At 46.0% G+C, this 13,203-nt stretch overlaps 1 protein-coding gene across 2 annotated transcripts in view; it reads right to left on the bottom strand.

Annotated features, from left to right (window-relative positions):
- Window positions 1-565: 565 nt before the first annotated feature.
- Window positions 566-13,203, bottom strand: part of LOC115198169 (serine/threonine-protein phosphatase PP1-beta catalytic subunit) — a 39,315-nt gene continuing 26,677 nt past the window's right edge. The window contains exons 2-9 of one of the 2 annotated variants that reach the window (XM_029759919.1): window positions 6,264-6,272; window positions 4,830-4,961; window positions 4,451-4,681; window positions 4,077-4,181; window positions 3,654-3,725; window positions 2,439-2,590; window positions 1,207-1,341; window positions 566-804 (exon numbers count right to left, since the gene is read on the bottom strand). In XM_029759919.1, coding sequence (XP_029615779.1) covers window positions 700-804; window positions 1,207-1,341; window positions 2,439-2,590; window positions 3,654-3,725; window positions 4,077-4,181; window positions 4,451-4,681; window positions 4,830-4,961; window positions 6,264-6,272 — 941 coding nt within the window. In that variant the 3' untranslated portion in view covers window positions 566-699. The remainder of the gene's footprint in view (window positions 805-1,206; window positions 1,342-2,438; window positions 2,591-3,653; window positions 3,726-4,076; window positions 4,182-4,450; window positions 4,682-4,829; window positions 4,962-6,263; window positions 6,273-13,203) is intronic. The other variant, XM_029759920.1, reaches the window with a different exon arrangement.

The raw sequence follows: 13,203 nt of genomic DNA, 5'->3' as shown, positions 1-13,203 counted from the left end.
GTATTATGTGCTACTACAGCGAAGGGAACCATGGCTGTGCATTTGTTTCGTTTTTCAGTTTTGAGGAATTTCAGTTGCTGCTGTTGGAAATAGCTTTGATTTGGTGACATTCAATTGACTTTTACATTTCTGTGTGATTTAGTCTTCTTTTTACAATACTTTGAAGTGTTTTATTTGTCACTGCATTGAAAGCACATATTCCAATGAAAAAGACACTGACCAACCAAAAAAAGGTTACCCCATTTTATTTATTGAAAACCCAGTAATTGTCATTAACACCTGTTCTTACTTGACAGGTGGGGTGGGGTGAAATGGTCAACTGGGGCTAGTAGTCGTCATTCTGTCATAAGCCAAAAAGCAAGAACAAAAGAACGAAGAAAAACACTCCGATATGCAAACAGAATGACCACCTTGTGTTGTCATTGTTTCCTAAACTCAACTTTTTTTTAAATGGGTGTGGTTGGTGACACAGGGGGAGCGGTGCGTGACAACAGTTCAGAGAGGGAAATGACAACAAAAGACAACGGAGGTGGGGAGCAGGGGGTCATCAAATCAAAAACTTTGCTTTGCGTTTTATCTACGTTTATTTATTTCTGCCAAGTGTTTCTCCATTGTGAAAAACTGATGAGGGACTGTCACTCATCCACAACATCCCTCCATCTCCCTCCCTTCTGCTCTCTCTCTCTCGCTCTTCCTTGTTCACCGTTTCTTTGGTGGGACCACGGTGCGGGGCGGGGTGATGGGGCGGCCGGAGTTCATCCCTCCGTACTGGTACTTGGCCTTCTTCTCAGACGGCTTCAGGATCTACAGAGTGACGGTGGACATGGACCATTAAGACTACGCATCTAAATCCCAATCCAAGGCATATTTCACCTGTCAAATGATTCTTTAATCAATAAAACCAGTAGACAAGATACTGCACAGTGTTGGATTCTATCAAAGCTGAGGGTTGTTGTTTGGCCCCTGCTGTTCCAGAGTGATAGAGCTGATAATCACAACATAGCATTGACAAGTACCTCATTGAATAAACAGTAAACGTCTGTGTGTAGAATGATACACTTTAGGGACTTATCCTGAGAATACCCTCAGTCAGTCTACCCTAATGACAACCAAACTACTTATTCTCCGTAGAGACAGAAAATAGCTGTTGTCAGTGGTTGCAATGACACTACTGATATTATACTGACGTTACATGAGTGACGTTACCTGAAAGGAGCACATCAGGGTCTCGTCAACACTCATCATACCGCCGGCGTTGTCAAACTCTCCACAGTAGTTAGGAGCTGAGAACAGAGTCACCAGCTGCCGCTTGGCAAAGAACTCGTAGCCGTCCTCCACCACCTGGGAAAGACACACAGTCAGCACATCAGTGGAGTGGGGGGAGACACACAGTCAGCACATCAGTGGAGTGGGGGGAGACACACAGTCAGCACATCAGTGGAGTGGGGGGAGACACACACAGTCAGCACATCAGTGGAGTGGGGGGAGACACACACAGTCAGCACATCAGTGGAGTGGGGGGAGACACACACAGTCAGCACATCAGTGGAGTGGGGGGAGACACACACAGTCAGCACATCAGTGGAGTGGGGGGAGACACACAGTCAGCACATCAGTGGAGTGGGGGGAGACACACACAGTCAGCACATCAGTGGAGTGGGGGGAGACACACACAGTCAGCACATCAGTGGAGTGGACCATCGAAGTCATGAAGTGTAACTATATCAGTGTGTAGCTACAATTAAGCAATAAGGCCCGAGGAGGTTTGGTATATGGCCAATATGGCTAAAGGCTGTTCTTAAGCACGATGCAACGCGGAGTGCCTGGACACAGCCCTTAGCCATTAAGGCCTGAGGAGGTGTTGTTAGTCTAAAAGAAATGTGAGATAATGTCTAGATGCTTTTTATAGTGGAGATCAAGTTTATAAAGTGCCTGGCTGGGCTGATGAGACAGTGGATTGTGCAGTCAGATGGAACAGAGTAAATAGGTATTTTAACGTCATAGATTTAGCCGGTGGTAACTTGTGGAATAGACACTGGCTGGAATGCTGTTTTAACCAAATCAGCATTCAGGATTAGACCCACCCGATGTTTAAATGGCCAATATACCACGGCTAAGGGCAGTTCTTGTGCACGACGCAATGCAGAGTGCCTGGACACAGCCCTTATCCGTGGTATATTGGGCATATATCACAAACCCGAGGTGCCTTATTGCTATTATAAACTGGTTACCAACGTAATCAGAGAAGTAAAAAGAAAAGTTGTTAAGTATCTCAACAGCAATGGAGAAGTGTTTTAAGACTTGATACTTTGGGTTTATAGGAACTGGAGCTGTCAATTGTGTGTGTAGCAGGGTTTGGGTGGATTATGTTGCTAGTACTGGACTACTCTAATGTCTTGTTTCGACTACAATGACAGGTCAGTTGATTGTTACAGTACCTGGTGGGCTCTGCAGATGAGGTCCAGATCGTGGCGGTTGAGGAACTTGCTGACCACATCGGCCCCAAACGTGAACGAGACCCCGCGGTCGTTCTCCCCCCAACCCTGAACATCTTTGTCTGGGTCCGACCACAGCAAATCGCACAGCAGCCCTGGAACGAACACACACACACACACACACACACACACACACACACACACACACCAGGATCCGAGACGTGTAAAATGGCCTCACGGTCCAGTGGTTCACATCACCCCCATATAAGGAGATGTTTGCTAGAAAGGTCTGATGAGCAGATACTAGATCCCTTGGGTTTTCTGGGACTTATTCAATGATTCTCAGAACCTTATTTAGATGTAACTATACATAGGTCTACTGTATTGACATAACAATGGGTTGATCACGTACAGTCATTAAAGTGATGTTTAAACAACTCATCTAAAATGGTAATGTCAAAATTCATTTGGTTTGGAAAATCAGAAACTCTAACAAAGAATTAGCTAAACTGCCCAAAATTAGTACAATCATGGGATGACCCCTACTGTCCGCTAAAGGATATAGCACATGTTTTTGGAAACAGCTTGGAGAGTTGGAGAGGAGTGTGTGTGTGTGTGTGTATTACTATCCTTGTGGGGACATTTCGCAGGCCCACACAAGGACAAAGGCTATTTTAGGCTTAGGTTTAGTGTTACAATTAGGGTTAGGTTTAGGTTAGGTTAGGAGTTGGGTTTAGGTTAGGAGTTGTTTAGTGTTAGGAGTTATGTTTAGGTTAGGAGTTATGTTTAGGTTAGGAGTTAGGGTTAGGATAAGCGGTTGTTTAGGGTTAGGAGTTAGGGTTAGGATAAGGGTTGTTTAGGTTTAGGAGAAATAGGATTCTGAATAGAAATCTATTTAAGGTCCCAGAAAGGACAGTAAAACATATCTCTGTGTGTGTGCGTACAATATGTACAATTTGAATGCACAGAGATACCGTGATGAGGCCCATTGTGAGGCCCACTACTTTTAAGGTATCTGTGACCAACAGATGCATATCTGTTCTCCCAGTCATGTGAAATCCATAGATTAGAGCCTAATGAATTTATTTCAATTGACTGATTTCGTGATATGATACATAACTCAGTAAAAGCTTTTAAAATTGTTGCGTTCATATTTTTTGTTCAGTGTGTATGTGTATGTACATGTGCATCCATCCATCTGTGTGTGTGTGGACCTACCGGTGTCAGGGACGTCTGTGGGTCTCATGATACGACGGATCTGCTCCATAGACTGCAGGTCTGGAGAGAGGCCTGGTAGGAGACAGAGGAGCGCAGAGACAACAGCACTCAGTCATCCAAAACGCATTAAAACAGCACACACTTTCAAGGTTAGTTTCCCTGCCAGGACCAGCAGGAGAGGCACTGCTGTGCACAGAGCGTTTCAGTCTTTATTTCACTTAATCATCGTCATGACTCATGTCTAATGCCTGCTTGCGTTATTATATATACTGTAACTATTTAATACCTATGTAGTATGTAATCATTATTCTAATGCTACATCAACCTTCATATTCACTTTCTGAGCAAGACAAAACTCTGAGCTCTTTTAACAACCATATCATTCATAGACAGGGAGTTTGAGCTCTTCCAGCTGTACTGTACCTCCATGGCAACAGAAGATCTTCTCATCTACGATGGCAGCGATGGGAAGGCAGTTGAAGCAGTCAGTAAATGTCTTCCACAGCTTTATGTTGAATCTGCGCTTACCTAGAGAAACATTAAGAGATGAAGATGAAATATACTTCATACAATCCTCTGGGATCTTCTAGACTCATGTGAGACAGTGTGTGGAAGTGTATTCATCTGCAACTCTACTCCTGTCACAGAGGCTGTATGTGTTGAATGGCTAATAAACATGAATTAGCGTGTGTGTCGGGTGGCTATTTACTTGTATGATACACTAACAAGTGCATGAGGCAATGTATTGATGTGTGAGTGTGTGTGCAGAGTGTGTGTGCAGGGTGCATACCACTCACACTCATCATAGAAGCCATAGATGCGGTTTATGGAAGCACACTCGTGGTTGCCCCTGAGGAGGAAGAAGTTCTCGGGGTATTTGATCTTGTAAGCCAGCAGTAGACAGATGGTCTCCAGGGACTGCTTGCCTCGGTCCACGTAGTCCCCCAGGAACAGGTAGTTGGCCTCGGGCGGGAAGCCCCCGTACTCAAAGAGCCGCAGCAGGTCTGTGTACTGGCCGTGGATGTCACCTGAGGGGCGGGCGGGCGGGCGGGGGGGGGGTGTTACTTAACTACCATAGCCTATCCATCCACAGAGGCCAATGAATGAATAATAGGTCTTGAACTGGACAACTCATCATCAGCCACCATAACCATCCTCATCATCATCACCACTTACCACAGATTTTGAGGGGAGCCTCCAATTCCAACAGGATGGGCTGGCTGAGGAAGATCTCTCTGGACTTGATGCAGAGGCCTCTCACCTCAGCCTCTGACATCTGCACGATCTTCCCTGGGCGACATCCCCGCACTGACACAGACACACAGAGACACAGAGAGAGACAGTTAGATTTGATGGCAAAGAGTGCTAGAACTTAAACGCACATTTCCCTCGTCAATGGAACTTTGTCAGATGTTTCCAAACCTCAAAAGTAGAGTAATGTCAAGATGAAACCACATCCCACGACATTGGCTGTGGTTCTGTCTTGACAGACTACCCTAGAGGTCTGAAAACAATCTGCGGTGTTTGAAAACATCTGAAAGTGTCATGTCTCCATATCATCTGTGGTGACAATTCACTTTTCTGCCAGGTGCAACAGACCTACATTTTGAATGTGAGGGTGTTCCTTTATTGCTACTCAGAAGTCAGAGTGCAGAACTACCAAGGAGGGGGTGGGGGTGGACAGTCAGAGTGCAGAACTACCAAGGAGGGGGTGGGGGGTGGAGGGGGGACAGTCAGAGTGCAGAACTACCAAGGAGGGGGTGGGGGGTGGACAGTCAGAGTGCAGAACTACCAAGGAGGGGGTGGGGGGTGGACAGTCAGAGTGCAGAACTACCAAGGAGGGGGGGGGGGGGGGAGGGGGGACAGTCAGAGTGCAGAACTACCAAGGAGGGGGTGGGGGGTGGACAGTCAGAGTGCAGAACTACCAAGGAGGGGGTGGGGGGTGGAGGGGGGACAGTCAGAGTGCAGAACTACCAAGGAGGGGGTGGGGGGGGGAGGGGGGACAGTCAGAGTGCAGAACTACCAAGGAGGGGGTGGGGGGTGGACAGTCAGAGTGCAGAACTACCAAGGAGGGGGTGGGGGGTGGAGGGGGGACAGTCAGAGTGCAGAACTACCAAGGAGGGGTGGGGGGTGGAGGGGGGACAGTCAGAGTGCAGAACTACCAAGGAGGGGGTGGGGGGGGGAGGGGGGACAGTCAGAGTGCAGAACTACCAAGGAGGGGGGGGGGGGTGGACAGTCAGAGTGCAGAACTACCAAGGAGGGGGTGGGGGGTGGAGGGGGGACAGTCAGAGTGCAGAACTACCAAGGAGGGGTGGGGGGTGGAGGGGGGACAGTCAGAGTGCAGAACTACCAAGGAGGGGGTGGGGGGTGGAGGGGGGACAGTCAGAGTGCAGAACTACCAAGGAGGGGTGGAGGGGGGACAGTCAGAGTGCAGAACTACCAAGGCTGAAGTGACGACTGGAGGGAGGAGGGGGGTGGGGGGTTGGTGGGGGTGGGGGTGGGGGGGACAGTGAACTAGTCCGGTTCAGGATACGAGCGCAGGCACAACACTATACTAAGCTGGTACCCCCTACTACCCCCGAGCACGCAACCCTATTTATTTTTACTTACTTTTCAAATCTGTGTTTATAACCACAACAGGAACACATGGTGAGTCAGTCCGGCCCAATGTCCCGAGGGTGAGGTTTTCATGAAACAGCCAAACAGGGTAAATATGGTAAATACTGGTACTGCCTGTATATAACCATGTTATTTTTTACTCGTTATTGTTATTCGATATTCACTGTGTATTTATTCCTCATGGCACAATCTTAATCTCTGCATTGTTAGAAAAGGACCCGTAAGTAAGCTTTTCACTGTTAGTCTACACTAGGGCTGTGGCGGTCACAAAACGTTGTCAGCCAGTGATTGTCAAGCAAATAACTGTCGGTCTCATGGTAATTGACCGTTAATTAATATAAACACATTTAGTATCTCCTGGCTTCCACACATGGATTCATTAGATATTTTTAAAGTCTAATAAATCCATGTAATATAGCCTACACCTTCACAATAAATCCATTATTTTAGACAGGTCTAAAGAAGCATGATATGAAGGAAATGTAGTCTATTTCAGAAGAACAGAATAGCATACTCTGAGTTGTCCTTATGTTAGGTCCTGATGTGGCTATGCCATATGGCTGTGGGCTACACTAGTTCATTTAGCAGACAAGATTTGCTTAGAATTCCGTGGTATTATTTTATTGTATGAAGAATACAATGAACGAAGCTGAATAAAATAAAATATATTTTCTCCAAACGATTTGAGGGAGTGCGCACATGCGGCTATTCTGTGTTGAGCGGTTAACAAAGAAACAGGCCTTCCTGTATGCTTAATTTAGAGTTATTAATGTAACTTTAAAGCAGATTGATGTGCTTAATTTGAAGAAGTTATTTGGCCACTTTAGTTATGAATCAAACCATATTAAACATATAGGTCTATGGGCTAGGCTACATGAGGTGTGCGACTATGATTAGAAAAAGCTGCAAAAGAAAGGCATTGTTTCTTACACTGGGCATTATTCACTAGTGATAATATATCATTCACAAGTGATAGGCTAATATTGTCACCCATCAGACTATTCTTGGTTTAATTTTGTCATACATATACTACATTATATATGTGTGAAATTAGTTTGGATTTAGAATGGACCAGTCATGCCTCCCGGGTGGCGCAGTGGTCTAAGGCACTGCATCGCAGTGCTAGCTGTGCCACCAGAGATTCTGGGTTCGGGCTGCGACCGGGAGGCCCATGGGGCGATGCACAATTGGCCCAGTGTCGTCCGGGTTAAGGAGGGTTTGGCCCAGTGTCGTCTGGGTTAAGGAGGGTTTGGCCGGGAGGGATGTGGCTCTCGACCTTCGCCTCTCCCGAGTCCGTACGGGAGTTGCAGCGATGAGACAAGATTGGAACTACTACCAATTGGATACCACGAAATTGGGGAGAAAAAAAAATAAAATAAAATAATAATAAAATAAATAGGAAAGGACCATTCATCATGCACCTGTCTCGAAACAGGGGAAACAGGGTCAGCGGGAAGAAAATACATGTCATCTATGAACTTGGTTTATTTTCATGCCAGCCAGGTAGGCTATACTCCTGTTGTAAAGACAAGCAATGTGCTTAATATTCGGAAAGTTGATAAATAAATAAATAAATAAATAAATAAATAAATAAATAAATAAATATAGTAGGCCTAGCCTATAGAAAGCTGATGGAATCCTCCTCTTTTTATTAGCAGCCATCACTCTGTTTTCTCCCGCAATTACACAGCTTATAGAAATGTTGCGCAACATGAGCTCATGGGCTCTCATGAAGTGTTTGATTAAATGTTTGATTACATTTGCAACACATTTGCATTGACGTCAGAGTGATTAGAGGGACAATAGAGTGCTGAGTACCAGGCAGTTAGCAAGTTTGGTAAGCTACTAATGACCAGCAGCAGCATCAGAGCTTGGAGAAGCCAAATTACCGTGACAAAACCGTCATGTGGAATTTGACTGCCTTCATGACTCGTGACCGCCGGTATGGTGGTAACACGGTCACCGCAACAGCCCTAGTTTACACCCATTGTTTATGAAGCATGTGAAAAATAAAATTGGATTTGATATGAGGGCCTGGGTTGTGTCAACACAGTGGTCCCAATAGACTGACAGCATGCAGAGTGCCTCCACAATGCCAGCCATTCAGAATAAGTGAGGCCTGGGCTGGGACTGTGTAAGTGTCTCTTCTCACATTATGATCGCTACAGATAGGCCTACTAACACTAGGAACAAAAAGCACTGGCTGTGGTTGTTATTTAACATGAAATAACCGGGTCACGTTCATTTAGTCAGCTATATGTAGACAAAGGTGTCCCTAAAGCATTCTAAATGAAAAAGGTACATTGAACAATGGGCCCAATTCATCATACATTTGAGAAGACTAGATTTCTTCAGTTGTAACTAAGAGAAATGGTTTTCATGGCATGCATTTGAAAAGAAGACATGCACAATGGATTTATTGCCAAACCCCTTTCTAAACATGTAGTCCATTTTGCATTGCTAGCTATTTAATGGCAGACTACGGATGAGGCGTAGGTATGGGCAGAGAGATTCCTATAAGTTACTGAGACACTGCCGAGCACCACTTGCACTGTCGACTGGTACGACCTAGCTATTTCTGCACCGAGACCTTAAACCAGCTGTATCGAAATTCACGGTTCTCCTCCAAAACACACATGAAAAAGTGATCTAAGCCCATCAGATAATATATCTCGTATCCCAAAGAGAGTCACGTTAACAAGAAGCCAAGAGGTGTTATTATTAGTAGCCATAGCATTCAGCAGTCTGATCTGTTTGATTTAGAGGGGGTCTCAATCGGAAAAATAGACACACACCCCTTCTGACTTCCAGCACGCGCACGCGCACACACACACACACACACACACACACGAGTGAGGACGAAACCTGAGGAGGCTGCGGTCAGAGGTGTGTGTGTGTGTACGTACGTCTGTGTGTGTTGCTCTCAGATCTGTCACACACACACGCTCCACCTCTCCCTCTCAGAGCGGTGCTGACGCGTTTGCAGGTCTGTGGTGTATCAGCTGACAGAGAAGCGACTGAAAGGCCCAATATAGGAGAGGAGAGCATCACACCAGACACCACAGCCAGACACTACCACACCGCAACACTGGAGGGGATCGCCTTACAGCCCGTTATGGAAAAGTCTACACGGTAGACATGCGCACACACAGCCTGCCAGCCACAGTCTTGTGACCTTGACTTCAGATGCAACCACTGGGAGGATTCATGGGAGGTATCAGCCCACTAATCCTGCCCCCTTTTCACTGCACTGCAGCGGTCAACGGTGAGGGGTGGAACAACAGGCGGTCACCATGGCAACAGCCAGGCAGGTCATCGGTTTTTGGCAAGGTGTTGATGGGCGTTGGTTGCTAGCTTAAGGCGGAGCTGATTGGCAGACACAGAGGCTCCTCCTCTCCAGCTACCTCATGGTTTGAATACTAATGTGTCATGTCGTGGCGTCTGACTGATGTGGGGAGCAGACTTCCACACCCTCAGCCCAGGATGTTTATGAACAGGCGTCACCACTTGTTAGGTTGAGTCAAAATGTGCCCTGTAGAATAAAGTGTAATTTTGTCAAAAGTTACTTGAATTGAAAAGACATTATCGTTTCCTGTGGGTTTCTATCGCTTCATATGTGAGGCTTAAAGTGTGGTTTTTCTTTGGTTCTGTGGGGGGGGAAAAAAAATCTCTCGCTCCACCTTCCAATTCATCACTCCTAATTCGGCCCTGTTCTGACAGTTTGTGTGCACACACTGTAAGTGGAGAATAGGGGTACACAAGCTGACCAACACCAGTACAAAATGTTCTGCTCTGTAACTTTCCCTCTGCCAGGTCAGATCACTCTCCTATCCAAACCCTCTCTCCTTCTATCCTCCACCCCTTCTTTCCCCCTCTCCCTCTCCCTCTCCCTGCCAGGTCAGATCCCTCTCCTATCCAAACCCTCTCTCCTTCTATCCTCCACCCCTTCTTTCTCCCTCTCCCTCTCCCTCTCCATCCCCCTCCCCCTCTCCCTCTCCCTCTCTCTGCCAGGTCAGATCCCTCTCCTATCCAAACCCTCTCTCCTTCTATCCTCCACCCCTTCTTTCCCCCTCTCATTATTTATCTGACAGCTCTTCTGAAGCAGTAGTCTGACATCACAGGACAGCCCGGCCCTGGCCCTCCCCTGACACACACACACACACACACACACACAACATTCCACAAGGCCAGCCCACACACGCAGACACACACACACACACACACACACACACACAGACACACACGCACACACACACACACAGACACACACACACAGACACACACACACACACGCGCAGACACACAGCAGCAAACCTCCTGAGGGTTAAGCTTGTCCTGTCTGGGTCAAAAAGGAGAGGAATCAAGTTCCTACACTACAACCTGATGTAACAAACCCAACCAAAGAGAGTTGTGTCACAAAGCATTCCCTGGAAGACGATGAGCCTAAACAGGACAGTGTAGAGAGGGAAACTTAAACAGGGTACATGTCAAAGAAGCTCAGTGCAGAGAGAGACAAACGTGAACTGGGTTTATTTGAGAGCGCTGTTAGTCAGAGACAGGGCTGAATTCATTGGAGGTAGAGCTTATTTTTCGTTTTGATATTTAGCAAAGTAAAAGGCTGTCTAAATTTGGATAAAATATAACTTAAGAGATGTATCTGAAAACGGGATGGTTTTATGCAATTAAAGAACATTTGGAAGCTAAAAGACTGGCTCATTGTGTGGGAAACCTCGTATTTACAGCCATAGCATTCAGCAGTCTGATATGTTGTCGTTTTCTAGACAACACAAAGGAAGTCTTGTGGTGGTTATAGGGGAACTTGTAGTCTATTTAGAAGTTATCTTTTTTTTTAGCTTCTTTGGCTGAGTGTTATTAAGGAAAGAGGTCAGGTGGGTCGAGAACTTTTCCATTCATTTAAAAGAGCAGGGCTCAGTTAATGTTGGCGTTGAAGGGGAGAGAAACTGAATAACAGAGTCAGGCAGTGCTTCTCCCAAGCATGACCATATATGGGCGCTGTTTCAGAGGAGTCACTCAGGACAAGAGGACTGAGGGAGAGCACTTCAAAAAAGTCTCCAGCCACAGCCAAATGATGCTAAGTGCACTAACACCAGCTAGCCACCAGCTAGCTGCCAGCTAGCTAGTCAGGTTCACTTAACAACATCTGACAACAACAACAACACCACAAGTCTCCCCCCTGGCAGCCATGATGACAGAGCTACAACAATACATCCCCTGTCAGCTGCTGCAGCCAGCCATTCACAACATTAGCCCATTCATTATATGAGGGCAGTAAGGGCAGCTCAGACTGTCACACTGACAGACAAACCACACTGACTGGGACTGTTTTAACAGAGAAGCTAACAGATACAAATTATTGTCAGAGGAAAATTATTAGCTTTTTCTACATACTACATCCAATTCAGATCTAAATCTTTCAAACTCACTCAGATCAAGGCTCCATATGAGTTAACACAACTCGTGAATTTTAAGCAGGTGAGGGGTGTGCTTTGTCAGACCACCAAAGGTGTAATGGCCCAACTATGGTAATGACCTCAGTGATATTTCGCCAGTCTCCATCTTCATGCATCTGGCTTTCTTCCTACCAGGCACCGGGCCAGGTTTCCCCCCCTCCACTCCCTCCTCCATCCCCATGTCCCACAAACAGGGGGTGGAAACCAGTGAACCCACAGTGGAAACACAGCAACCTGACTCTGGGTCCGAGTGAATGTCAAGCAGAAATCCCAACTGCCTTCCATGGCATTTCAGACACGTTTTTCTTCAGAGTACTTTTTTGTTCTTCATGAAGTGTCAGGGTGAATGCCTGTGAATGGCAGTCATTGTGTAGCAAGAGAAAGAGACAGAAAGAGAGGGAGAGAAAATAGATAAAAAGGAGAGAAAGTGAAAGGGGAAAAAATAGAGAGTGTGATGGATGGAGAAAAAGAAAATAGAGAAAGAGCAGTTTATCTGAAAAGCCTCCATGAGCACAGTGCAGTGCCATGGTTGGTGCCAGGGAGAGACGCTCCGCGCTGCCCTCCCCGCGCCACACACACACACACACACACACACACACACACACACCACCATTGTTGTTTCCATAACAGTCAGTGGCGCACCACACTCACTGTCATTGCTCAACATACATACACTACCGTTCAAAAGTTTGGGGTCACTTAGAAACTTCCTTTTTTTTTTTTTTTAAACCACATTTTTTGTCCATTTTTAAAATAACATCAAATTGTTCAGAAATACAGTGTAGACATTGTTAATGCTGTAAATGACTACTGTAGCTGGAAATGGCAGATTTTTTTATGGAATATCTACATAGGTGTACAGAGGCCCATTATCAGCAACCATCACTCCTGTGTTCCAATGGCACATTGTGTTAGCTAATCCAAGTTTATCATTTTAAAAAGGCTAATTGATCATTAGAAAACCCTTTTGCAATTATGTTAGCACAGCTGAAAACTGTTGTTCTGATTAAATAAGCAATACGACTGGCCTTCTTTAGACTAGTTGAGTATCTGGAGCATCGGCATTTGTGGGTTCAATTACAGGCTCAAAATGGCCAGAAACATAGAACTTTCTTCGGAAACTTGTCTGTCTATTCTTGTCCTGAGAAATGAAGGCTCTTCCATGCGATAAATTGCCACTACTCCCTTCACAGAACAGCGCAAACTGGCTCTAACCAGAATAGAAAGAGGAGTGGGAAGCGTCGGTGCACAACTGAGCTAGAGGACAAGTACATTACAGTTTTTAGTTTGAGAAACAGACACCTCACAAGTCCTCAACTGGCAGCTTCATTAAATAGTACCCGCAAAACAACAGTCTCAACGTCAACAGTGAAGAGGCGACTCCGGGATTCTGGCCTTCTAGGCAGAGTTGCAAAGAAAAAGCCATATATCAGACTGGCCAATAAAAATAAAAGATTAAG

The sequence above is a fragment of the Salmo trutta genome, chromosome 8 (genome assembly GCF_901001165.1).
Source record: "Salmo trutta chromosome 8, fSalTru1.1, whole genome shotgun sequence".
In the NCBI taxonomy this organism is placed as follows: Eukaryota; Metazoa; Chordata; class Actinopteri; order Salmoniformes; family Salmonidae; genus Salmo; species Salmo trutta.
Note: the sequence above shows the minus strand (reverse complement) of the source record. Positions and strands in the feature narration are given on the sequence as shown.